Source organism: Canis aureus, chromosome 2, assembly GCF_053574225.1.
Source record: "Canis aureus isolate CA01 chromosome 2, VMU_Caureus_v.1.0, whole genome shotgun sequence".
Taxonomy (NCBI): Eukaryota; Metazoa; Chordata; class Mammalia; order Carnivora; family Canidae; genus Canis; species Canis aureus.
In genome coordinates, this window is record NC_135612.1 from 24,131,259 (window position 1) to 24,157,880 (window position 26,622).

At 36.0% G+C, this 26,622-nt stretch overlaps 1 protein-coding gene across 2 annotated transcripts in view; it reads left to right on the top strand.

The window, feature by feature from the left end:
• The window catches only part of EDIL3 (EGF like and discoidin domains 3), a 389,979-nt gene extending 369,857 nt beyond the window's left edge, over positions 1-20,122 (top strand). For both annotated transcript variants that reach the window (XM_077866066.1, XM_077866069.1), the window contains one exon: positions 17,085-20,122. In XM_077866066.1, the coding sequence (XP_077722192.1) occupies positions 17,085-17,234 (150 nt within the window). In that variant the 3' untranslated portion in view covers positions 17,235-20,122. The remainder of the gene's footprint in view (positions 1-17,084) is intronic.
• The last annotated feature ends 6,500 nt before the right edge of the window (positions 20,123-26,622 follow it).

Sequence of the window (26,622 nt, forward strand, 5' to 3'; positions counted from 1 at the left end):
TATGATAAAGAAAAACATTAGATAAGTTTAATATGTATTACTGAAAAAAAAAGAACAAACTCCAATAAACTGTACCTAAGAAAACAGCAATTACTATTATGGTAAAGAAATACTATATGTTTAAGAAGGAAGAGCAAAAGTTCTTTGAACACTTGGAAATATAGGCACTATATATATTATATACACACATATCTCTATGTATGTCTGTATTCCAAAATACTTATATACCAGAGCATACATTTGTATATATCCAAATAATTATTGTGCTTTGTCATTATTACTATTTTTACTAGTTATTTACCTATACAGAAAGCTTTTATGCATAAAAGGTGTGCTCTTCTTTACAGAAGCCCTCTGCAATTTAGCAATTAATTTTTTTCTGAATAAGCCATTTCCTATTGATTCCTAATATTCTTTGTGACTTGTTTTTCATGGTTACTTTCCATAAGGGAAAAAGTCTTCAATATTTACGAGTGCAAATTCAGCTACAAACTTTCATCCATGCAAATATTATAAATGAATTGAACGTTTCAAAGCAAAACATGTGCTTGTGAAATGTTTTATGTATGTACATTTCACAAGGAAACATTTACAAAGTTTTCTAATTTTTTTTTGTATCTTTCAGTTTTTATTGACTTCTTGCTCTAATAGATTTTAGGGATGTGGGTGTAGGAATCTGATATAGATTCAGAAACAAGATTACTTCAGAAAAACGATCTCAGAATAATAGCAATTTTCTAGGTTTACCACAAGTGTGTAAATGAAATACTAAAAATGTATGAATGCCGATTTTTTTAAAAAAAATGTATGAATGCCCTTTCTGTTTTTCATTAGTCATAACTGACTAAGCCTCAGGAAAACAACACCAAGGAAAAAGTATACATGTACAGAGGAGTGTCTAATTGTGTGTGTCATTGTATATGGATGTATGTATATGTGTGTGTGTGTGTTTATGCCAAAAATCAATTAAAGAAAAATAGATGCCTGTTCTTTTCATTGAAATGTCAGTTTTTCACTATCTTCCCAGAGCCTTTATATGAATTGCATTTACTTTAGCATTTTATTTTTTGACAAAATTCCACATTATATCTTTCATGATGGAGCACATGATGATACTGTCTCATCACAATCTCTAATCTTATTTTTCTCTTTCTTGTCTCCAATATTTTCTAACATTTAACTAACTTTTATATTTCTCCACACTATGAATTCAGATACATTTTTTATTTGAAAGTCAAATGTTCCTTTGCTCTCATGAAAATGACATTTGTTTTATACTCTTGGAACTGGTTTTTACTGCAGTTAGCAGGAAAATTGCAAAATTTGACAGACACTTCCAGTATTTAATTTTTAAGGTTATAAGCCAAAGTAAAACAATAATAAATTTCAGGAAGGGTTCTCATATGGAAAAATTAGAAATGAAAATGGATTTTCTCATCCCATATATTAGTCATAGTGTCATGGTGTTTAAATAAACCTAAATTCACTCCATGGGGGCTTTCTTCTTTGGGAAAAAAGCTGGTAGTATTCTCTCCCCCGCCCTGAAATTGTCCAGGTTTTTTTAAAAGCATAAATCAAAAATTTGCAACTTCACTCTGGATTTTCTGTACAAGAAAATCCAAAACTGTTTCCAGTAAGATTTTATTGGTCCTTAAAGATCAATGCCACATATTCATCAAGAGCAATCCTGCAACATCTTAGTGAACTCTAATTCACTGATTACCAAAATTGCCTGATCATAGCACTCATGGGGGAGCTTGTTAAAAAATACACGTTTCTGGGTCCTGCCTCTGACTGTGGGGAATCTAAATGTTTCCAGAGGCTCCAGCTAATTTGAATAATAAGCATGTGTAGGAAAGATGACTCTAACTGGCACCAAATTTAAGTTTTTGAAACTAAGTGTAGTTTTGTATTTTTCTAGTCAGAATGGAATGTATTATAATTCCTTAGGACTGGTTGGCCTCTAATTTGTCAGTGGAAGTCAGTATGAATCAATGTCTCAAAAGTAAGTTTAGATTTTAATGTTTGCCAATTCTCTCATGAACAGCAGCAAGTAACATGTATTAGCTTTAAACAAATCTTAAATTTAAATAATAGATTTAAGTAGTTTAGGACACAGATTAGGTGGGAAAGCATCTAGAAGGATGTGGCATTTATCTTCATTCAATCCTGTATTCCACAGACAGTTATTGTCTACTCTGTGTTGGATGTATTGGGGGGGGGGGGGGGAACCTGAATATGGCAGTGGCTCAAAGAAATCCTAGTCTAATGAGGAACTCAAGAACGGTAGAAAAACTTTGATTCAGTCAGTTCATTTTGAAGACTCAAAATCCAACCTACCAAGTGTATTATTTGATAAAAATAACTGTAGGAAATAAGTAGCACAAGCTTAGAGTTATCTAAGAACAATAATAATAATAATATGATCATTTCAAAGAAGTCTATGACTGCAAAAAAAAAAAAATTCTGGTTCTTCTCTACTTCCCTTCTTTTCTCAATATCCTTGTTAAAAAAAAAAAAAAAAGCAGCAACGTCACCAGTCCTTATTAGCAAAGCCTTCATAATCTGCATTGGAGGATATATTCAAATTAATCAGTAATTACAGATGCTGCAGGGTATTCTTTTATTCCTGCTGAAGCTGGCACTCTCAGGTAGCTGAAATTAAATTTGAATATTGAAAGCCTCGGAAGTCCAGCTCCTCAGTGAGGCAGAGGTCAGATGAGATGTCAGTTCAGTAATCAGAGCCATGCTGCTCTTTTGAAATTTGACCTGGGTGAGAAATATGGAACCTCCGGAATCCCCTGGGAGGTAAAGTAAATGGAATCCCCAGTGGCATTCGGCGAGGATTCTAGCAGGGGGAAGTGAAAGAGGATGAATTAGCCTTTCAAGGTGGAGCAGCCACATGTTTCTGAGCAGCAGGATCAAGGACAGAGTCTCTCCATCTCGCATGGAGACCATTAGTCTCATCCACTCAGGGTCTTGTTCCTATTTTCAAATAAGGCCGTGAGAGAAAGGAAAGACACTGTTTTTCTGAAAGAAGTTTCCAACAGTTAATTGGCTCTACACAAAGCACTCAGCTTCAAAAATAGCAAATTAGTTGTGCCCCCACAAGACAGAGATTTATATGCAGTCACTATAGTGTACTTACTTAGATATTGGGTGAGTGACTTAACTGGAACTAAGTTAAGGAAACAATACCATAGTTTCAGCATTGTCTAAAAATAAAGACAGTGTTATTTAAATAAACACCATCTGGAATCGACTGTTATTTCGAATTTTATCTGCTTTCTTTCTTGTCATAATTCAGTATTATGGAACCTGGCTGGGATATGTGTTGGTAGAAAGAACATACAATTAATTGCCTGTATTCCCATAAATGTAGATGTTATCAGATCTTCAAACTCAGGACACAACCTGAGAATGTTTCTTCTGTTTTGGCAGAATATAAAGTTCAATGATGAGCCTGCCATTTTTAATTTTAAATTATATTAAAAAGCCCTGCCCAGGAGTTGATAGGCAGAGAAAGCAGTGAACATCATGAGTCCACTTTTAATGCAAGACAAAAAAAAAATGCACAGAACTAAGAAATTATTTTTTTAAGATTTTTATTTATTTATTCATGAGCGACAGAAAGGCAGAGATATAGGCAGAGGGAGAAGCCCGATGTGGGACTCCAGGATCACAACCTGAGCCAAAGGCAGATGTGCAACCACTGGGAGCCACCCAGGTGCCTAGAACTAAGAAATTAAAAAAAAAAAAAAAAACAGTGCAGTCTTAGGGGCTGAAGTGTTCATCAAGACTAAATGAAGGTTGATAATATGGAGAGACTAAATAGTTACTACTATAAACATGTGAATAAAGACATTTAGTTATTGCCATAATCTGTATATACCAACCAAAAAATTCAAGGAGATCCTGTAACTCCCTATGTACCTTTTAAATTTGATGCTTTTGATAAAAAAAGAATGGAGTCTCTGTAAATTTTACTAAGGTCCCTGACCAAGAAGGCCATGTCTCAAGACTAACCCAGTATAGAAGAACTGATTTATCAAAGTGAAAGTCATTTGTAAACTTAGATCTGCCTGCTGGAATGGGAAAGGACAACCACACTGAACAAATTTAAATTCAGAAAGCAGCGTGTTTCACCAGTGAGAAGTGTGATAGCAGTTAAGGTGCACAGAGAACAGCACGATGGGGACTCACCGATCACAATCCGTTGTGAGATGGGGACTTGGGTTCAGAAACAAGGAAGAAGACTGGATGCAAATCCAGACATAAATAGACAAGGACAGTTCAGCTACAGGGAAGACTGTATTTCCATTTCCAAATTTAACACAAACTCCCAGTGTTCTGCCTACCCAAAGATGTTTGGTCCTGAATATAGGGTAAAGAAGTTTAAGACAAGGAAAGAAAGGGCAGACCAGGAAATGGGATTTATGGGATGGAGGTGAGCAGGACAAGGGTTAGTAACTTAAATAATTGCAGTTGTAGAATCCAGTAACTAGCTAAATACTGGAGATAAAAGACAAACCAAAATGATAGACAAGCCACAGGAGCAATCAGAAGCTATTGATCTTAAGGAGCTCATTAAGAAGTCATTCCGTTTATTTGGAGACGGCAAAAGAAAGCTGGTTGTCTTTCTTCAAGGATCAATTTTGAAGTTGCAGAGAAAATTCTTTGTATGTCATGCCACAGTCTATGATATTAAAGACAAGCAATGAAACGATATGGTTAATTTTGTTCATGGAAACATTTACCTTTCTTAGATGGCATTTGGATTTTTCAATCTTGATGTAAAACAAAAAACAAAAGCACTGTACTGGTCTGAGGATTCATAAGGTAGTAGGAAAAAACAAGTAAACGTCAGACACAAAAATCCATAAACTCACCAGTATGGGGGTGGGTTGGAAGAAGGAGGAAGGAAAACATCCCTGCCTCTATGACTCCTATTTAGTGACAGATAAAATCCCAGTGCAGATGCTATGAGATATTGTTCTCCATAAGACAGAAGTTTAAGGTGTTAAGTAACAAAAATTCAACCAAGTAAATTTGAAGATCTCATTGGCTTTATGAAATGATTCATGAATGGGCGGCACCCCTTCTAGCAAGTAGAGGGAGCGCAGAGGAGTTGTACAAAATGGAAGGTTTTTATAGCTGGAGAACAGGGCAAGACCTGTATTAGCAAAAGAGGATTGTTGTAGGCAAGGCTGCTTTCCCCTAAAAGTCAAAGCAAGAGGGTCTTATCATGCAGAATTACTTCATCTTCCTCTGGGGCAGTGGAGGGAGCCCTGTGGCAGACTCATTGGCGCCCACTCAAAAATTCCTGACTGACCAGTTAAGACCACATTTCTGGGGGAGGTTGAAACTGCAATTAGATTAACAAGTAAGCCCCAGTTTACAAACTCGGCCTAACTGATGCCCTTCTGGGCCAGTGGTTTTGTTTTTAACAATGGAGACAGAAGCAAACAATGCAGAGAAATGCAGTGAGGGATGGATATATGTTTTTAATGTGTGTTGATTGTCTTCTGTCCTAAAAACTCAAGAACTTTGTTTCCAGAAAATTTGATAAGCTATCTTAAAATTTGAGACCATGAAAAAAACATGTGAAAACCACAGGAAATATGTTATATAACATGCCATTAAAGTAAAATGTTCATTAAAAATAACTTTCTATTATTACATATTATTATTACATCTATGGCCTGAATTTTCACAGTGCTCAAAAGCCAAAACACTTTAATGTCTTAATTTTTGTCATCCCAATCTACCATCACTCATCAGAAATAATATAAATAAAAATTAAAAATAAAATAAAAAATAAAATAAGTAAAATTAAAAAATATCCGCACTGAAAATTCCGAACATCTCATGTTTATATTTATGTTAGACCTACCTATTATTAGACACAATTGTATAGTGACAGTATTCCTCAATGGAATAGAATTACTCATTCTCCTGTTTAGGTCATGCTTGTATATGACTGTGAAAGACCATCAAGTGTTAACCCAACTATAATCTTAGGCATCAATTAAAAAGGTTAACACCCTAAAAATACTGATTAGCGATAGGTCCCCAAGAGAATGGTCAAGGCTAAAAAACTTTTAAAAATTGTTGAAAATTCAAGTATGTAATTATTCATTAAAAAGCAGTAATGAAACTGATTGAAGCAGGAGAGCTTAGCGGAGAAGATTTTTGAGTATTGATTAGAAAAAATAGAGTTATTTAATGTGAATCTGGTAGTTATCATTCCCACTATGAAAGTAAGCACTTGATCAGTCTGAGTATAAGAAAAAACTATGTCATTATTCTGATTGTTGGAACTACACATTTCCAGTTGGCTAGAACGCAGCCAAAAGTATGAACCCATTTTATTTCTAAATAATTACCAAACAACTAATATTCTGAATGCTTAATATATTTTGAAGGTGACAAAAATCCCCAAGGACACCAGTTCTACGTGGCAGGCATGCCTTTTTTACTGTTCACCATCATACCAAATCAGCTGTAATGCATGAGACAAAAATCTCTCACTTTCAAAATGAATTAGTATTCTAGTCTTTTTCTACTTTTTCATAGTTTAAATCTGAAAAAGGATAAAAGATATTTGTCATAATTCCATGTTTATGAGAAACTGTGGAAGGATTTCTGGATCTGCCACACCCTATGAAATGACCCATTGGGTAGTGATTCCCATACACTTCCTTTTGTCGGATCTCAAGGAGAAAGCGTATTTACATGTGCTCTCAAGGCACACATCTGTACTAAGCCCCTTGGGGCCCTTTTATAGAGGCAACGCATTTCTCATCATTATAAAGTTTCTGATGTCATTTGAGACACAAAGCTGATTAAAAGATAAGTTCAACAAATAAAAGATGAACCCAACGATTGTACCTGCATGAAAGGAGTATTTTTCCCAGTTTTTCTGCAGAAAGAAAAAGCAACCAGAAGACCAAACATAGGAGTTAATTTCCGGCTTTCCAATAAAGCCAGAAATAGAATTAATTTTGTACAGATAAAAAAATGTTAAATAGCAATAATTAAAGGAAGGCACTCTTCATAAGTGAGTGAAAAAATCACTTTTACATAGCAAAATTTCACTGTTATTTCTTTTCTTCTATTTTGTACTTTACCAGTACCTATGAATATCAGCAAAGGTGATTTTTTTTTCCTCCCGATGTCAAATATAATTTAATAATCAGTATACCCTCAACACATTGAGACAAAAAGACCCAGGAGCCCCTGACCAAAGTAGAGTTTGTACCTGCTCAGCTCAGGGCCAGAATTCTCTCTGCTTTTTACTTACTGTTGCTAGATTTGGCAAACAAAAGTGTAGCGCACCCTATTAAATTTGAATTTCAGAGGAGTAATGAGTAATTCTATTAGTATAAGTATATCCCAAATCTTCTATCTTGCCACTCTGTCTCCATTGAAGATCTCCTAGATCTTCCAGCTAGACCAGATGTTCTCCGGAGAAAGCACCCAAGAAGGGGGAATAAAGTGAGAATGCCTTTCTTCTATGTCCAGGGAAATATACACACATATGCACAAACCTCACAACCTGCTTCATCTCCGAGGTTCCACATTGCCAGCTCATCATCCAGCTCCAGAATTATCTTCCCCAACTCCCTGATTCTGTTTCTTCCTCAACACCAGTCTGGCTTAGAAGAAACATGGCCAAATGCTTAAGTCACTACCGTGCTCTTTCTTATCGCTCTGTACTAAGTCATTTCTGAACAAAATAGGTGGAGACTCTTTGAAGAGATGTGAAGTGAGGGAAAGGTTCCTAAAATGGGGTGGGAATTATCAGACACCCATTTCTCTACTGCCACATCATTGAAAATCTTCTATGACGGGTAGAGTCAGACTGCAGATTGTTCTGATACAATGCAAAATGGCCTGTGTGATTTAGGAAATTTTGAGATGAACGTTGAGCTTCATTAGAGAAGCAGACTGTTTGTAGTTTTATAGAAAAGAAGAAAGGCATTTCTACATTTCTGATGTTAGACTAAAAAAGAAAAAAAATTAGATGGTCTTGCTATCCAGATACTCTTGGTAATATCTCCTATAGATAGGTATCTTTGAAAAGCAGATGATATTTCAGTTCTTTTTTTTTCTGTAGGAATATTTCTTATGGCAATCAAAAATCTGACTGCTAGAGAGAGGGTAGTTTAAATCTCTAGCCACAGTTTAGAATGGCATATTTTATGTTTCATAAATCTTTATAGGCAATCATCCTATGCGATACATTGGCTAGGATATTCTTGTTTCCTAAGGAGACTTTCATCATAAAAGAAGTTAAATATGGTGGTGTGTCCTACCTACTAAATGACTTCTAGACTGAGTATTCCAAATGCCACCAAATGTGGGAGAAAGAAGGTAACATCAACAGAGTTAGAAAGTTTTGCTTTGATTTTTCTCGGTGTCTTTTTCCAGGGTTAAGACTTAACATAACTCTTATGAATTTCTCAGGGAGGCTCTTCTAGCTCTTTGTAAGAAGTGGCCAGCTCCCCAGCTACTTGGAGGTGAGGCTATGCAAGAAAAGCACAGAAGGAATGGAGGTGGCTACCCTTTCCCCATTCCCCTTCCTCTCTCATCTGCCTGGGTTGGATCTCAGCAATTCCTTAGCTCAACTTGTGACTCTAGCAGTGGACTAGGGGATCACGGGTATAATCTATGGCAGTTTACCAGTAATAGGGTCTTTGGCCATTACTGTGGAGAGTTAGATCCCTTCATCTCAGATCTCTGTGAGTCGGTTGAGCCCTTCTATGAGAGACCAGAAATGAAGAGTTCTAAAAAATTCTCCCGGGGATCCCTGGGTGGCTCAGCGGTTTAGTGCCGCCTTCGGCCCAGGGTGTGGTCCTGGAGTCCTGGGATCGAGTCCCACATCAGGCTCCCTGCATGCAGCATGCTTCTCCCTCTGCCTGTGTCTCTGCCTCTGTGTGTGTGTGTGTCTCTCATGAATAAATAAATAAAATCTTAAAAAAAAAAATTTATCCCAAAGCTGTGCAATTTCCTCCTCTTTCCCAAAACTCCCAACCCCCAGAGTATTAAAGAGGAATGACTCTTAGAAAGATATCACAGCCCTCTTTTCCAGTCAAGAATTAAATATCAGCCAACCAGCTTTCTCATCAATTACAGGAAAATGAAAGAGTGTGTGACCGTTTGAAAAGCAATAAATGACCCTTTATTGTTAGAGTAGAAAGTAAAAGACAACATATTTGTATTTTTTTGACCAGTTATTATTAGAGTCTTTCACTGGTGCATTTTGAAGGGTAAAAAGAAAAGTGTAACAGAGAAAACAATAGAGTGCAGATAACACTGCAAGAACTCTAAGTGAACATCAAATTTGTGGTTTAGTAAAAATTTTGGGGATATAATCAGAGATTTATATACACTAGGAACATGAAGCAAAGCCAGATCAGTTCAGTGAAATGTAGCATTCCCTGAAGCCAAAGATCTACTTTTTTACATAATTACAAAAGAGAGCAAACTTCAGAGCCACAAGAAATCTCCTGAGGGCAATAATGGGAGTGGAATTCATTTTCTCAGAGAATCCATATATTCATTTTAATGGTTTAAAATGATTCATGCAGTAGTGGAAGAAAGACATGGAACTTGTCCCCATGTTTTTCTTCTACTTCCCCCATCAAACAAAAATGTTCTGTAATTGGACCTTTGAAGTTAAATCTTTGGATAGGCAGTTTGAAAGCCTCATATAATTTCATTGAGGGAGCTTGAGAAGCAGAGAAATTTCTGAAGGAACGAAGGTCCAGATTATTTTAAAGGGCTTGTGGAACAAAATAACATTTTGAAAGGAACACAGATAAAAATTGGTATCAAATATGAAATATGGTACAGAATGATTTATATATGTCACCATGTTCTGCAGCTTTCAGAAAACCTGCCAGTTTCCCAGGGGATTTCAAATTAATCCCTAGTAGATGGCCAAAGTAATATTCCCCAAGGACTATAGAAGCTTTTGCAGAAATGATATTAAAGAAATATAGAAGAATGAAGATGTTGAGTTGTTTTGTTACTCAAATATGTAAAAGAACAAGTAATGCTAGTAACTTGATGTATTTATTAGGTGTATGTTCATGAGAATAAACATCACCTAGAAAATAGAAATAAAAAGAGAAAGTAAAATGGAGAGAGTAGAGCCTAACAATAAGAGATTTAGAAAGTGTACTCAAGGGGCACAATAAATAAATTTCAGAAAATTGTCGTGTTAAAATTTATTCAAAGAATCATAAAAGAATAAGTTCACAATTAATTTTGAAACCTGAGTATCTCTGACAGGCCTGGTACATAATGTTGAGGAAGTTTGGGGCTCAATTCTTTCAGACAGTTGAGATCCCTTTTCAGACTAATCAATGGTACAAGTATCAAAAAGTCCTCTGTAAAACCTATAGCCCTTCAGCATCAATTACTCATTGCAAAGTTTGGGAGTTCCCAAATCTACTCTCACTTCAGACCTCAGTTGCAAGTAGAGGTCCCCAAGACCACTTCAGGTTTGATGATAGCTCAATAGAAGGATTCACAGAACTCACTTAAAACTATTATACTGGCAGTTACAGTTTCTAAAAGCGAAAGGATTCAGATAAAAATCAGCCAAGAAAATAGGCATATGGAGCAGAATCCAGGAGAGTTTTAGGCTGAGCCTTCAGTTGTTTACTCTCAGAATCTTAAACAATGCTAACTTCCCTCAGCAACGATGTGTGACATACAATATGCAGTAAGTATTGCCAACCAGGAATCCAACCACCTCGACCTTGATGTTCAAAGTTTTTATTGAAGCTCAGTCATGTAGACATGGTTTACTACCTGCAAGGCAGACTTTAGTCTCCAGCCCCTTCCTTGGTCAAGCTGGTCCAAAGCCCCTACCATAAATCACGTTGTTCAGCATAAACTACCTGGTGTGGCCCAAGGCTCCCATGTAAACAAACACAGTCTTATCACGCAGAACTTCCCAAGGGTTTATAGATTATCTCCCAAAAGTCAGACTTCCTTTTGGATGAGGTTAAGATTATATGGCATGCTCATATTACACAAAGTTGTATGATCCATACTCTCCTCAGTGAAATGACATGTGTCTGCCAACACTATGACTATATTAGATTGGACACACCTTGAGTGTGTACAGATATGGTCACGTGCTGATAAATTGTTTCGGTTGGCTATGGCCTTACTTCAGCTGCACCTTTGGAAGGCAGTATTCTATTCAAGAATGCTTCGGGCTCAAGACACTGAGGCGGCTCCCTGTACCTCTCTGCCAATGAGGATTTTTGCTGCAGCATTGTTGGGATGTGCTATAGTGAGGACTCATCCCCCAACTCATTCCACTACAGACTGATTATCAGTTGTTAACCCAATCTCCGAACTCCAACAAAACCCTTTCTTTATGTGTGTGTGCACCTCTTAGAAGTGATTCTCAATGTGCACTATTTTTCAAGGAACATTTCCTAGAATATTGGAATTTACCTGGAAACTTATTTGTTTCCTTATTACATCTGAAAGAATGTACTTATATTTAGACTAATTTTGTTACGGAGTTTCATTGGTTTAGTGGAATTGATTGGAGAGAAAACCATCAAGAATGATATACCAGCCATTCAATCATGAAATGGTTTCAGGATGCTGATAAATTTTCCTAGAAAATTGAATTCACTGAATAATAGCTAGAGTCTATGTAAGCTAAAATAATCAAACTTTGGTTTAAGACTTCTTATATCCAATCACTAACAGAAGTTTCATACATGTAAAACTTCCAATAGGATTTCCTTTTAAGGTGATGTATATTTATCCCACTTACAGTTTTCTGTAAATTATAACACAATAATTTGTGTGTTACTTTCTAATGAAAAGTTTTGATTTTAGGAATGCTTTAATATAGGGCAAACTAGAACATAAATTGAATATTAGTCTAAAAGACATAGAATGAAAAAAAAATAAAAATTAAAGACATAGAATGAGAAACAACTGAGATCTTCTTATAAAGACTATACAAATAGATAAATATTGTGTTTGTGCATTAGACCTTAAGTCATTAGAGCATTGATTCAAGTTGTAACTCTGAAATTTTTGACAGTCCAAAAGAAATTCAAGTAATGTTAATAATAGGTATGTAAAAATGACTTTTATGATGCTGAACCATAAACTAATAAGTGTAAGTCCTTTATGTCACCCACAAAAGTCAGATTTTATACTCACATAATACATAAATGGTTACTTTATGAAATAGATACTTAAATCCTATGTCCGCTAAATTTCCAATATTTTATATAGACCATAATCTTAACTACAAATTGCTATTTTTAAAATGTCATGATTCAATAAAATGAAATGAAATTGGAATAAATATAAATGTCTACATCCACTATAAATCTATTTTACAAGTAAGTAAAACATTACTTACCCAATCCTGGCTCAAGAGAAATTCTATGAAAAAGTTCTAAGTTTTTTTAAACATTAGTCATCAATCATGACAGAAAATGTAACATAATTGTTTTAAATTTTAGACTACATTGATAGAGGTATTGTACCCGAAACAAAGGTACACTCTGTATTTTGAGCCACTCAGGTCATAACTACATACTATGTCCAAATAAATACCATAGTTTAATCGAGTCATAGTTAAAGCAGAGGGTATTCAATGCAATGCAATCAAGATGATTAGTTTGAAAATCATCTTACATGAGGAATATTTTTAAGCAACCACAAATGTTGAACCTATAGCACTAATTTTGAGTTTATGAGAGACTTGTGTTAATTATTATCAAATAAACCTAAAAGTATTTTTCTTTTGATAGATACCATCTATGCTTGTTGAGAATAAAGCACTAGGATCAATAGATGGAAATTAGAAAGAGATATATGTCAGCCTAACTCAGGGGCAGATTTTCAAAGTGTCTAAATACATAACTGTTATATTGAGAAGTTGCATTACCATTGCTGGAATTTCCATGTCAGAAAAGTTAGAGGAAAGTTGGTGCTGGCAGATTCTTTTCCAAGGCTCAGATTCTTCCACTCCATGAGTAGAATTACATAAAAACAGTGTTTCTTGGGGCGACTGGGTGGCTCAGTGGTTGAACCTCTGCCTTTGGCTCAGGTTGTGATCCCAGAGTCATGGGATCGAGTCCCACGTCGGGCACTCTGCATGGAGCCTGCTTCTCCCTCTGCCTGTGTCTCTGCCTCTCTCTCTCTGTGTCTCTCATGAATAAATAAATTAAATATTTAAAATAAAACCAGTGTTTCTCAGGGATCAGAGCTGGAAAAGACTTTGTTTCTAACTACTTTATAAGCATTCTGGATGAAAGAAAACAGAATTGAAATTGTATATGCTGAATAATTTTTTTTCTCTTTTTCACTCCTCCCTCCCTCTCCATACAAATGCTGCTCTAGGGTAATAGATTTTTATCTTTGTCTATAATCCTTTAAGGGTATTAGATCAGTGTACAGACATAGTCAATGAAGCCAATGGTGTGTTTGACACCATTGCTAAGGCAAATGCAAACAATAGCTTATTCAAGCCTTGCATTTTCACAATATGTGGAATCCCAGTTATAGTTCTAGTCTCCACATATCAAAAGTAAAATAATGAAATCTAGAAAGGGGAGAACAAAAGGCCATAGGGAAGAACTGATGGTAACCTGAGACCTTGCTAAAATATGACTCATTAGCTTTGAAGAGCTCAGGGAGGCCATCTAAAAAATACTTAAAATTGCTGGTTATTTGGATGACATGAACATAAATTCCAAAAGGTTAGAACAATGGGAGTGTCTTTAAAATCTTTTTTTTTTTTTAAGATGTATTTATTTTAAAGAGAGAGAGAAGTCTCAAGCAGGAGTAGGGGCAAAGGGAGAAGGGGAGAGAGAATCCCAAGCAGACTCCCTGCTGAGCACAGAGCCCAATGCAGGGTTTGATCCCAGGACCCTGAGATCATGACCTGAGCCAAAACCAAGAGACTGACCCACTGAGTCACTCAGGTGCCCTTCTCTTTAAATCTTTTAATGCATTATTTAGGACAGATAAAAAGAAATATATCTTCTGAGACCAGATGACATTCTAAATAAATAGAATGTGCAAGAAATCCCCTCAAGAATTCCTCAACAGTTGTGAAATGCAGTTATACATCACGGCTACTACGTCATCCTTCTGATGGTGTCATGAAGGATGATCCTGCCTTTTTGGCAGTCTCCCATTGATAACATCTACTCTGGCCTGAATAGACTATTGTCCCTAGTGAAGAATGACAAGTTTCATCTTACAAAAAAAAAAAAAAAAAATTAAAACTTTGCTGGAAGCAACATTTAATAGTTTTATCTGACAGTCTTTCTGTGTTGAGATTTGAATCCTCATTAGAATATGATTTGAATTTTAAGTAGTATCATAGGAGAGTTGACATTGAAAAACAGAATCCAAGAGCTCAGACACATGGAGGCAGTTGCAATTCTCTCTATTATTATCTAGGCTGTAACTGAAAGCCTCTCCCAAGTACCTTCAGCGTCTTTTTCTTGAGGGCCTTGTATGCTGGGGAAAGCCTGAGAGATCCCTAAGCATTATCATGTCTGAGTGCATCAGCAAACTTGTCATCAGCTAATCAGCTAAGCCTCCTCCTGAAACTGAAGCATATGCATACTCTTTTCTAAAAACTTCTCAACTATTTTTCTCATATACAGTTTTTCCCTTCTATATGGAGGTATGATGTTTTCCATCAGTCTTCAGACTTTGCTTTCCGTTGAGGTGCTTATAGCTCTGAAGTGTGTCTGTGAAAGCACGTTTCTAGAATTTTTACACATTTTTAAAAGTCAACTAAGAATACTGAATTTGCATTCCTTTGCTGGGTGAAACACTGAAATAGCATTCTTAAGCAAGATCTTCCTAGTGCTGGAGACAAGAAAACAGGACATGGGCCACAGGTTTGTACAGCAAGTTCAAGATGTCATGCTAGAATTTGCAAGTATGTGCTTTGTGTTCTCTGCTGTGTCATTACCGGGAGACCTCCCAAAATAAAAGCACATCTTTGCTACCTTCAGGCCATGGTTTGGGTGATTCCAACATAGACTGTGGCTGCTTTTCTGTGAACATTTTTGTTTTTTAAGTTATACGGTCTTATGAAACTTCATTTAATTTTTTTAATGAGCACTCAAATATCTATGACTTTCACACCTTAAATCAGAAGTGTCACAGCTGTATGCAGTTTCAGGGCTGATGTAGCTTCTCTAAATGTATTCTCCATTATAAAAGATGAGTGTAACTAATAATTCAAGTATTTATTTCTGGGTTGATATTTTCTTATTGAAACTCGCGCTGAAGACCAGTGACTTAAAAGAAAATTATTTCTTACTGTATATCCTTCCCAAGAAGAGGTATAGCTCTATGTTTTGGACTGTTACAGATCTTGTGATGAAAGTTAATGAATTTAAGTTATATTATTCCAAAGATACACATTAAGTTCTCTAGCAGGGCTTTGAAATTGGATTTGAGATTCTATATTAAATTGTAACACCACAGTCTCGATGAAGCATTTGAATCCAACATCATATGTCAGAAAAAATGTCAGGGAACCGTAGAAGGTACTCTCTTATTTTCCGCTTTTGCAATGACAACCCCTCCAAGGATTTTTGGTGAGTGTCTGTGTGGTATGTCCTATACATGGGAGCTTCTGCTAACAGAGACACTGTTATTTACTAGCACATTTAAATCCAGAATTAAGACTTGCTTGGTCAATGCAAAGCCAGAGCATTGCTGAGGATAAAATTCCTATCAAATAAAAATGGATTCAGGGATGCCAGGATGATGAATTCTAGAGTTGGCACGGTTCAGTATTCTCTTCCTCAGCAAATATTTATTCAAAAATCACCTTTGAGGTATATTTTGTGTCAGGTTGAAAAATTGTTCCCCACCAGGTGGGGATGGCACTTTGCATTTGCCCTCAATGACACAGAATCTGTCCATGGACCCAACAGAAAGATTACCCCATCTTGTCTGTTGCCTCTATTAATCAGTGCCATGCTGACTGATGCCTTCAAGAAGATATCTTTATTTTTCCCTATCCAGGAGACCTTTTGTGATCATCTGAGACTGAATCAACTTATTCTAGAAGGCCATTTTTAAAGTATTTCCTTTAGTTTTAGAATGTTCAAAGATATGGGTTAAATATTCCATCATATAGTGATGGAGCTTCTTATTCTTTTCTTCCTTTGGGGAATTTTTGTTTCAGGTCTCCTTGTAGCCATATAGTCATGTTTTGATCTCAAGCAAGAAAGAAATTATCTTCCAATTATAAGATGCCTCATAAAGTTAAAAAGGAAAATTCTGAAGAGATTTTCACTATCCTATTTGAGCTCAAATGAAATTTGTGAATATAAAAGTTAGAAATTACTTCAATAAGTGTTCAGAATCTATAGTTTAAAAATGATAAAATCTTCAAGTAAGTAAATATTATGAAAGCATGAATTTCTCCCAAAGTAACATGTAATTTAATGTCATTCCTATCAGGGTCCCAGTGTTCTGACTTTGTTTTTTCTGAAACAAGCACTTTCCAAAGTTATTATAAAGGTCTCTTTGGAGGAAAAAAAAAAAAGGCGGGGGTACATAAAATGCTCAAAAAAAGAAAAAAGCTTTGAAACAAAAGAAGAATGTTGGAGAAGAATCCAGTGCCAACATGTCAGGACATTATGTCTCAATGATCACAACTGTGTGGTAGGAATTCAGGAATGAATAGGCTTAGAAACAAGCAAACAGGGATCCCAGGGTGGCTCAGAGGTTGAGCATCTGCCTTCAACTCAAGTCGGGATCCCGGGGTATTGGGATCAAGTCCCACATCAGGTTCTTCGCAGGGAGCCTGCTTCTCCCTCTGCCTGTGTTTCTGCCTCTCTCTCTCTGTCTTCATGAATAAATAAATAAATAATCTTAAAAAAAAGAAGAAGAAGAAGAAGCTGTAATCCTATGTTTTGAAAAACATGATTAGTTATCAAATCTCACATTTGGGAGAAAAGTTTCCAAACAAGAAAATGATTAAAAAAATAATTCCCAAGAAAGAGAAGGCTATATGATTGATACTCTTTGCTCTTTTCTACTAGGTTTTCCAGGGCAATTTTGACAATGATACCCACAGGAAAAACGTCATCGACCCTCCGATCTATGCACGGCACATAAGAATCCTTCCCTGGTCCTGGTATGGGAGGATCACGCTGCGGTCTGAGCTACTGGGCTGCACAGAAGAAGAGTGAGGAGACTCCACACCCCACAACCCTCCTCTCTCTCTCTCCCTAAAAGTATCTCCTTGGAATGAACTGTGCAAAATCTGTAGGAAAATTGAATGGGATTTGTCATGAAAAAGTGCTCAAATTATGGTAGGCCACTAACTGTCTTTAAGGAGGTCTAAGCCTGCCTTTTCAATGGTTTCATTTGATTTTCATCGTTTAAATTTCTTACACAACATCACTTTAACTTGTGAATTACTTTTGTCATTGTTTTCTAAATTATTTGCAATGGTTGAAATAATATTAAGGAAAGAAAGTAGCACTCTTGATAGCAAGGGTAAAAAGAAACCTCATAGGTATCAAATAAAAGCAAGAGTTGATAGAGCTTTTATAATCAATACTCAATGAATTCTTATAAAAGGAATACTGCGATGTTAGCAATAAGGTTTTTTTTCTTCTGTGATGACTCTACATTACTCTAATTGTTTCCCCTGTGCCTACCAAACACTGTCAGTGTTGATAACAGAATTTTGAAGAATCTGTAACATGCAGTATTGATATTATAATTCTCATTTTACTTTCATTGTTTCTAATCAAATATATTATGTGATCTTTTTTCCTTTTTTGTTCTATTCTATATTCTTTATATTGTGTATTGACTGAATAAGTCAACATTTTTTTCTAATTCAGTTTTTCCCTATTATTTGCCTAAAAGAAGTTTTATCTCTGTGTGTGTATGTGTATGTATGCATATATATGTATACATATATGTGGAACATGATTGCATATCACCAGATTGATCATATTTAATATTAGTAGAATGAATCTGCAGCTCTATTTTTGAAGGAAGCTATAACTATATAATTTCCAAATACTTCCTTTATAAAAAATCCAGTACTACCATTTTGCAAAATAAACAACAAAAAAGTAATATTATGTCCCTTTAAGCCAGATTTTAAAACTTTGTTTTGATGGTATTTACATAGCCTTCTCTTTCCTTTAAATAATAGAATAATGAATTCTTTGTCTATTTAGAATTTTTTTAGCAAGCAAGTATTAACACAGTGCTGCATAGCCTGGCCAAGCATACTCATCATTTCTTTGTTCATCTCTGCATTTTCTGTGTAACTAGAATTTTATTGAGACTTGAATGAAACTGGTAGCAGTTTCCCAGGAAAGCATATTGTGTAGTTATTTGTGAAAAGTATTTACTAATGACAAAGTAGTAGATCATTTTAAGATGAAAATTGATTTCTGTTTATTTTGCTTCGGAGGTCCTGAAAAAATAAACAATTATCGTAACAATTAGTTTATTGATGATGGAGGTTTAAATGACATGTGTCTCAAATTAAAGCTCACACTGCCTCCATAAAAGTCCTCAACATCTAATTTATAAGCTTTACAAGTATTTATTTTACAAGGCTTAGACACAGAATTATTGGAGTTTTAAAGTAAGGGACCTGGAAAAGAAAGTGTGGTATGTGTACAAAATGTTAAAGTCCTGTGCAACACTGCAAAGTTTTTTTTCCCCCTCTATTATTTGTGCTGCATAACAAAAGCCACTAGACTGTTATTGTCTTGTCTGTCCATGTGTTAACAGCATTTCTTAATGATGTAAATATGAAGTGGTCTTCAATCATTGTGAAGAATTTAAAGGGAAAGTCAATCATAATGGCATTTTTAATAAGAGCAAAATTAGGACTGGCTGGCCACACATTTGTCCTATGCCCACAGGCTTTCTATTTCAGGTTCTTGTAAAATCGTTGATTTGAAGCATCTGAAATGGTGATCATTTTTCAGCATCTTTCACAAACAAAATCGTTAGGTCCACTATATTGCTTTTTTCAGACAACTTTAAAATTAGCAATTAAATCTTTTTAATTTCCTAAATGTTAAAGTCATACTACATATAATTACTTAGGTCCAAAAATATACACACACCTACTGTCTAGCCAATGCCTTTTATTTCTTTAGACATTTACTGTCCCACCAAATCCCTAGCCATTTCCCTTTGCAGACTATGCACGATTCTTCATTCTTAACAGAGTATGTTTTAGAAATCATGAGTATTGCTTTGTAATGACTTCCTCAAAATTATTCATGGCTTCTTGTGATGCTTTGAATTTTATTTTACTGATACCTTTTTAAACTAATATTATCAAAGGGAGTTTGTCAAAATTATACTTCATACCTTTCAGAAATACATTGAAATGGCTTTCTCTTGCTTGTGCATCGTCTCTCTGCTCTCTGTGCTCTTCACCCACATGGCATGACCAACGGGCTATCTATTTGTTCCATGATGCCTCAAATTCATGATAACAAAGGGATTCCCACACGTGGTGATGTTAACAATTCCTATGAAGTAGTATGTAGCTTTTGTGTCATTCGTATCAATGACATCAAAGGGAAACAAATTTATTCTATTTAAATTCACACTAAAACAAGCAAAATCTTGTATGCAGAACACACACAAGAATCGCCTAGTCTTCACTATATTGAGTAGCTATAATATGCTAATTTTAGACTCTCTGAAATTAACATTTTAAACATCTCCATTTTATCTATATCCTGTTGAAAACACTTATCATAGTCACTAATTCTAATTTTAGGGTTGACTTTCTCTTTCTGAATGGCTTCAGAGAATTGGTGTGAACTTTGAAGACTTAGGGTACTAATGATTGTATCTTTGCTAGTCAACAAATAATGAAACATAATACTCACTGCTGGCATCTGATATGTCAGTAAGTAGAGAAGTGACTAAGACACAAATAACCTTTGCAAACTCTCAAGCTGTGTAATATTCCAATGTTGTTTTTTTTTCTTTGTATATATACTTAAATCATGTAGGATGTTGTAAAATTAGTATGACCCTGTCTAGTCTTCAAACTTAAAATAAAACTTTTGAAAATCTGGGATACCTTTGAAGCAGTTGTAATTAAACACGTTTGTAAGAATACACATATTGTCTGAATGCCCACTACTCGTAACTACACGCTTGAGGTACTTTTTCTTTGTGTAAGATAATTAAGCAAATGCATTGAAAAAAAACAAATTACAATAGCCTCCAAATACACATTGATATTAGTTAACTTGGATTTTCCAAAATTATTAAAATGTGTGCATTTCTCCCACTCCTTTTAGCTCTGGAAAATGTATTGGAATATTGATTACCCAAAGTCATTTTATTTGCTTCATTCATATTTAATGTCGTGTGTTCCAGGATTGATCTGCCCATTGTTAATCACATGCCATTGCTATCATTTCCACTGTTTTTTAAGTACCTGATTCTCAGGAGCATAATGGAGAGATCCAGTCAACAATAGTAAGCAATCACACAAACATTAATAATATATTTACCCATGTAACTTCAGCTATTGCTTAAAGATAGTCAGAACACTTGGGTCTCTGCCTCTCTGGAAGCCATGGGTAAAATATTAAGTCTGGGTTCTTCCCACTTCTTAGATATGTTCTTAAGATTCAAAAATTTAAGTTATTAAATGTTGATTCCTTAGTTGTGTTTCAGTGCATCTCTGATAGTTCTCAGTATCAACTTGTTATGTGTATTTATGTAGTCATGCATGTTCTATTTAACTGCATTTGAATGTAAATGCTTCAGTGGGATTCCATTGCTTGCCTAATTTTTTCACATATACAAATATGCTTTACTCCCCAAAATTCATACGTTGAAATCCTAACCCCCTAATATATATGTGTATATATATATATATCATATTGCATATATATTTAAGAAGGCCAATAAAGAATCAGGGTATCTCTATGGGTAAAAGTTCATTGTGATAGAATAATAACTCAATAGAAAATTTTCAATTATGAAGCTCTTAAAATTACTGATTCAAGATGTGGAAACAATAGAAACATTTAGAATTCCAAGGAGGAAAATCTGACCATGTTGAAATTTGTTTCAAAAATCTATCATGAATAACATCATGAATGGAAAATACTCTCTCTATTTAACCTAAAAGTTTAAAACATCTAGCACTTCGACTGTGAGTACATGATTTTAAGTAAATATTTTGGTAAAGAAACAATTTTTACTGTCCGCGATGCTGTGCTCCCTACCTCTCTTCTCTAAGGCTAGTTTAAAACAATATTAACAATTGAGTTAGTGTGTTATTTGTGAAAAATATTGCCTCCAGCCTTCGAGATGCAAAATGACCCTTTTACCTGAGCAGGTAAAAATGGAGGATTAAACCACTTTGCTAGCTGAGAAAAACCTGAACTACTCTGAAACAGAATGCACTGTTAAATCCGTCTTTACAAAGAAGGAATACCTAGTGTGCGTAGCAATTTTTCTATTGATTTTGAAGAGGAAAATGGAATTCCTTGATTCTATTGCAGTAAGTATCTATAATTCACATTGGATGTTTCAAAATTGCTACCAGATAAAGTGTTTTCCACAGTAGACAAGTGGCACTTACTCAGAGAGCGATTCTATTAAATGAATTTGGTGACAGAAAACAGGAAAACATTTTTGGAAAAGGCTCCTCATTTAGTTGTTTCTGCATATCTTGGCAGGAGTTGATGGAGTCATTTGAAAACACGAATGCTGTAGAAATATGGTATAGTAGCATCACCAAACGGTCACCATATTACATGATTAGGCATTGCATATGGTGACTGCCTCTGACTTAATTTTATTTTAATGTCCTCAAAGGCATCAACTACACTCTTCTATATTTATGTAAAATCCCCGTAGTGCCATTCACATGCCCATCCATAAATATGTTATTAATGATGATGAATTGACGTAAGCTCAACTTGCTGCTACCTGAAAAAGAAGTGGTGGCCTTGAGACTGTTGCGGCATTCAAATAGTATGTCCCCCATGGCCAATATGGAAACAGCTTTGTGATGACTTATATAAGCAGCAGGGCCCAGATGCTGAAGAGAATTAAGGGGAAGGCACCTGGGAGTAGACTGCATGCCTATGACAGAGAAGGAATGTTTCCAATAACAAATGACTTAAATGGCAAATTAAACATGGATTTACACATATTTTATAATTGTACCACCTCTTAGTGATTAATAGAGCTAATTATATGAAAAGTACATGTAATAAATACATATTTAAAATGTATTTTTATTTTTTAAAGATTTATTTATTCATGAGAGAGAGAGAGAAGTCAATCTTATCTTACAAATAATAACAGTAATAATAATAATAAAAAGGACTTGCCCTTTAGTAGAACTATGGCAGGCCAGTGCCTCTGGCAGACAGGATTAGTGCAGTGCTTCTTACGGGCCAGTGGCATTTTCTACCCAGGCCCAGGAAAGAGGACTTGAACAGAGAGGTTAAAGAGGGCATATTACAAAGACCACACTACATAATTAACCTCAAGCAGTTGAACTTCCTCAGCTCTTGAATCTTTAGGTAATAATATGGAAAAATGCTATTTTTAAAAAAGATTTTATTTATTTATCTGAGAGGGAGCACGAGCAGGGGGTTGGAGGGGTTAGAGGGAGAGGGAGAAGCAAGCAGGCTCCCTCTGAGCAAGAAGCCTGAAACAGGGCTCAAACCCAGGACCCTGGGAATAAGACTTGAACCGAAGGCGGGCTGTTAACTGACTGAGCCCCTCGGGCACCCCCCAAAGATACTGTGTTTTTGATAGCAGATGCAGCCTGCTGTTGTCTGAATGTTTTTGTACCCCCCCCCCCCATTCATACATTAAAATCCTAACGCCCAGAGGTAGTGGTGTAGGAGGTGGGGCCTTTGGGAGGCGATGAGGTCATGAAGGTGGAGCCCTCATGAATGAGATTAGTGCTCTTACCAAAGAGACTCCCAGAGCTCCTGAGTCCCTTCCATGTGAGGACACAGTGAAAAGATGCTAGCAATGAACCAGGAAGTAGGTCCTCACTTGACGGTACTGGTGTCTTGAACTTGGACTTCACAGCCTCCCAAAGTATGAGCATGAGCAATCCCAGTCTGTGGTATTGTGCTACAGCAGCCTGAATAAACTGAGACACATCCCCAAAAGGAACCCGTTTTTAGTGGTATAAATACCTGGATAAGCTGCTTGGGTTGTGTACTGAGACTCCAAGAGCCATGTTTAAACAATACTAAAATGTTTTTCATACTTCTAGTGGTGAGAAATTGGTGGATTAGGACCAGTATTTTTTTTTTAATTAAATAAACTAAGAGAAGCATGGAGAAAGGCAGAAGGGAGGGGAGGAATGTGTCCACTATAAAAATTCTTTCCTAAAACATTTTTATTTCAGTTATATTCCTGTGCATATGTGTGTTCTTGACCAGAGCATAAATTATTTTTCTTACTCTGAGACACAGTCATAAACATTTGAAAACCACGGCAATATGGTCATGAACTGCCTTCTAAACGGACAGTGTCTGCTAGCCGCCTGCCTGGTATGCTGGGTGGTCAGTGTGAGTTTAGAGCCAGAATTGGATGGATCCTGGCAACAGGAGGCTTTTATAGGCTTGGTGGGGACAGAGAGGACTAGGTGCTAGAGGCCTGATAGGCTTTTTAAGAAAACAAAAATACTACCCAGGGAACTGTGTGCATTTTTATTATGTGGTGGATCAAGTCCTTTACCCTTCTCCCTGTAAAACATTCTAATACAGTAAGTTTTTCCTTTTCCCTATTCCATTGCACAGTCTATTCTGCTAGGGAATAATTCTGCTAGGGAAGGTACAGCCAACTATTGAGTCTGGCCTGAAGGTGGGTTTGCAGCATGAGCAGAAGCTGCCTATGGGGGAACCTGCCACTTGGGGTTAAATATAATATAGATCCATGTGTTGTTTGGTTTGTTTATTTGTTTGTTGAATCAACTTTGATGCTTTTTCTTTTAGTGGATTTTTCTACTGTCACTTGTGGTTTAAAAATCCATAATTTGGTTCCCCTGTTTGCTCATTCTGACTTTTTCAGACTGTTTTCATAAACTCATACTACCAATTCCTTGTTTGAGAATGTTCCTCCCTAACTCAAGTATCACAAACACTTATGCCTCTGAATTGTAGCATTAGGCCGTAATTCAGATCCTGTAAAATATTAAATCATTTTCACTTTCACTGGAGATATAAAGCTGAATTCTTTTATAACTAACACCATAGAAACTACTATTAAGTAGTCAAACTATTAAGTTTAACTATGCAGTTAAACTTTTAAGATTAACCAACCTCTTTTTAAAATCATTCTCTGAGTAAAATTGAAGTATGTCGCAAGATTCTGGAAATAGAGAGATGAAAAGACTGTGACTTGCATGAACTCACAATGTGGAGGGCAGTAGGAGGTTGACAAGAAAGTAAACAATTACATTGGGCTCTATAACAAAAATATGTTCAAAGTGCAAAGAGAACATAAAACAGAACTTATGCCAGTAAAAATTCAGTCAGGGAAGGCAGTCAGAGGAAGTGGACATCTGAAATGACATCAAAACTGTCCAATTTAATATTCATGACAACTGAAACATCCAATTTACTAGTGTGACAGCTCTAGGAAGAATGAAATAAGATGTCCTCTGTGTAAGAGGGAAAGAAGAGTGGGGTGCCTGAGTGGCTCTTGATTTCGGCTCAGGTCATGATCTCAGGGTCGTGAGATTGAGCCCTTCATCTGGCTTTGTGCTGAGCATGGAGCCTGCTTGGGATTCTCTCTCTCCCTCTCCCCCTCCCCACCCCATTCCCTCTTAAAAAAAAAAAAAAATAGAGTAGTACAAAGAGGTAAGAAGATTTGATCAGGTTACAGAGCTCTGATTTGCACATACCTAGATCTGAGATGTCCCTCACCCTATTCAATACTCTTTTTCTTCTTTTAAGTCAAAAAGTCCTAAAAATGTGTTTTGTTACATCCTGGGTCATTAACAACAGGAATGATCTGCCTCCAACTCAGGATGCATGGTTTCTTCTGCAATTTCTCCTATGGTCCTACACAACTCAATATATCAGTGTTATCTAACAACATGTATTCGAAATAATTGATGAGTGGGTGAAGTGTTGACCATCACATTAATGTATGAAGAAAGATCCACAAGTTACTGAACAACTGATAATGACTATGAGGTATCGAGTAGCATTAATTTTTTCAAAGGTGAATAATAAGCCCAAAACGTCAAAACGTCTGCTATCCATAGAACACTAAATGGCCATCCACATGTGGAGAGCCTGAGACCTTTAATGCAATAAAAAGAATACTTATATTCGAGAAAAATGTGAAAATGGTGCTTTATAGATAAGAGAAGCCATGATATTTCCAACTTTTAAAAAAGAATTTCAAGGGACACTTGAGTGGCTCAGCGGTTGAGCATCTGCCTTCAGCTCAGGTCATGACCCCAGGGTCTGGGATCAAGTCCCCCATCGGGCTCCCTGCAGGGAGCCTGCTTCTTCCTCTGCCTGTGGCTCTGCCTCTCTCTCTCTCTCTCTCTCTCTCTCTCTCTCTCTCTTTGTTTCTCATGAATAAATAAATAAAAACTTTTAAAAAACAGACTTTCAAGTTATGCAATGGAAACACAGAACTACCCCTTCTTGAGTTCTAGTTCTCAACATTTAAAAGTTAATATACACTTGATGAGAAGAGAAGCTGAGTGGTGACTAACACCTTGGAAAGTAAAGCATGGGCGCTAACACAGTTTAAGGAACTAACTTCTTATTGGTACACAGATGGTATTCTCCTTTTCATTCCCCGGTGACTTTTCAATTAGTAGAATTAGGGACTTAATCAGGGACAAGTAACCTTGAATAACCTCATGTAATCAGTAAATTAAATTTCTATAACTTGATTTAAATAGTCAATTCTCTGTCCATCATTCTTCAGTGAACCAGAATAAGCTGAGAGAATCCTAGACAATCGGAATGAAGAGACCACTAAGTCTGGGATGCATTTGTTTAAATGTTTAATTCTCTAGGTTGCATTCATTCGGTGTCTTAAATATTCAAGAAAGAATAGTACAACCTAAGTAAGTCTTTAACAATCCTAATGGTCAATGAATCTTCTAATATTTAAATTACATCCTTGCTGAAGCCCAGTCTATATATTTCGTTACCATCAGAAAACTGGCAGTTAAGGTATTTTAACAATCTGTTTTATTCTTTCCAAGAAAAGGAAAATATCTTTATTCTTTCATCTCTCTTCAAATGCTTAAAGCTTACTTAATGTTTTAAATGATCTTCCGTAAAGGTAAAGCATCACACTGGGTAAAGCGCATCGAAAGTACTAGAAGATCCTTTCTGATGCGCATCTTGTCTATCCTTCAGTAGGCTTATTTTACAGCAGCGCCTGTAAGCTTGAGGATGTTCACCCTGGAGTCTAATGTGAGTTCCAGGCTATCTCTGATGTATTTCTGCACATGAAGTTGTTTCCTGCTCTTGGTTTGGGCCAATATCCGTTTCCTTCTTAATAAGCACATTATCATATATGTACTCCTATTTCTTTTTTTTTTAACCACGT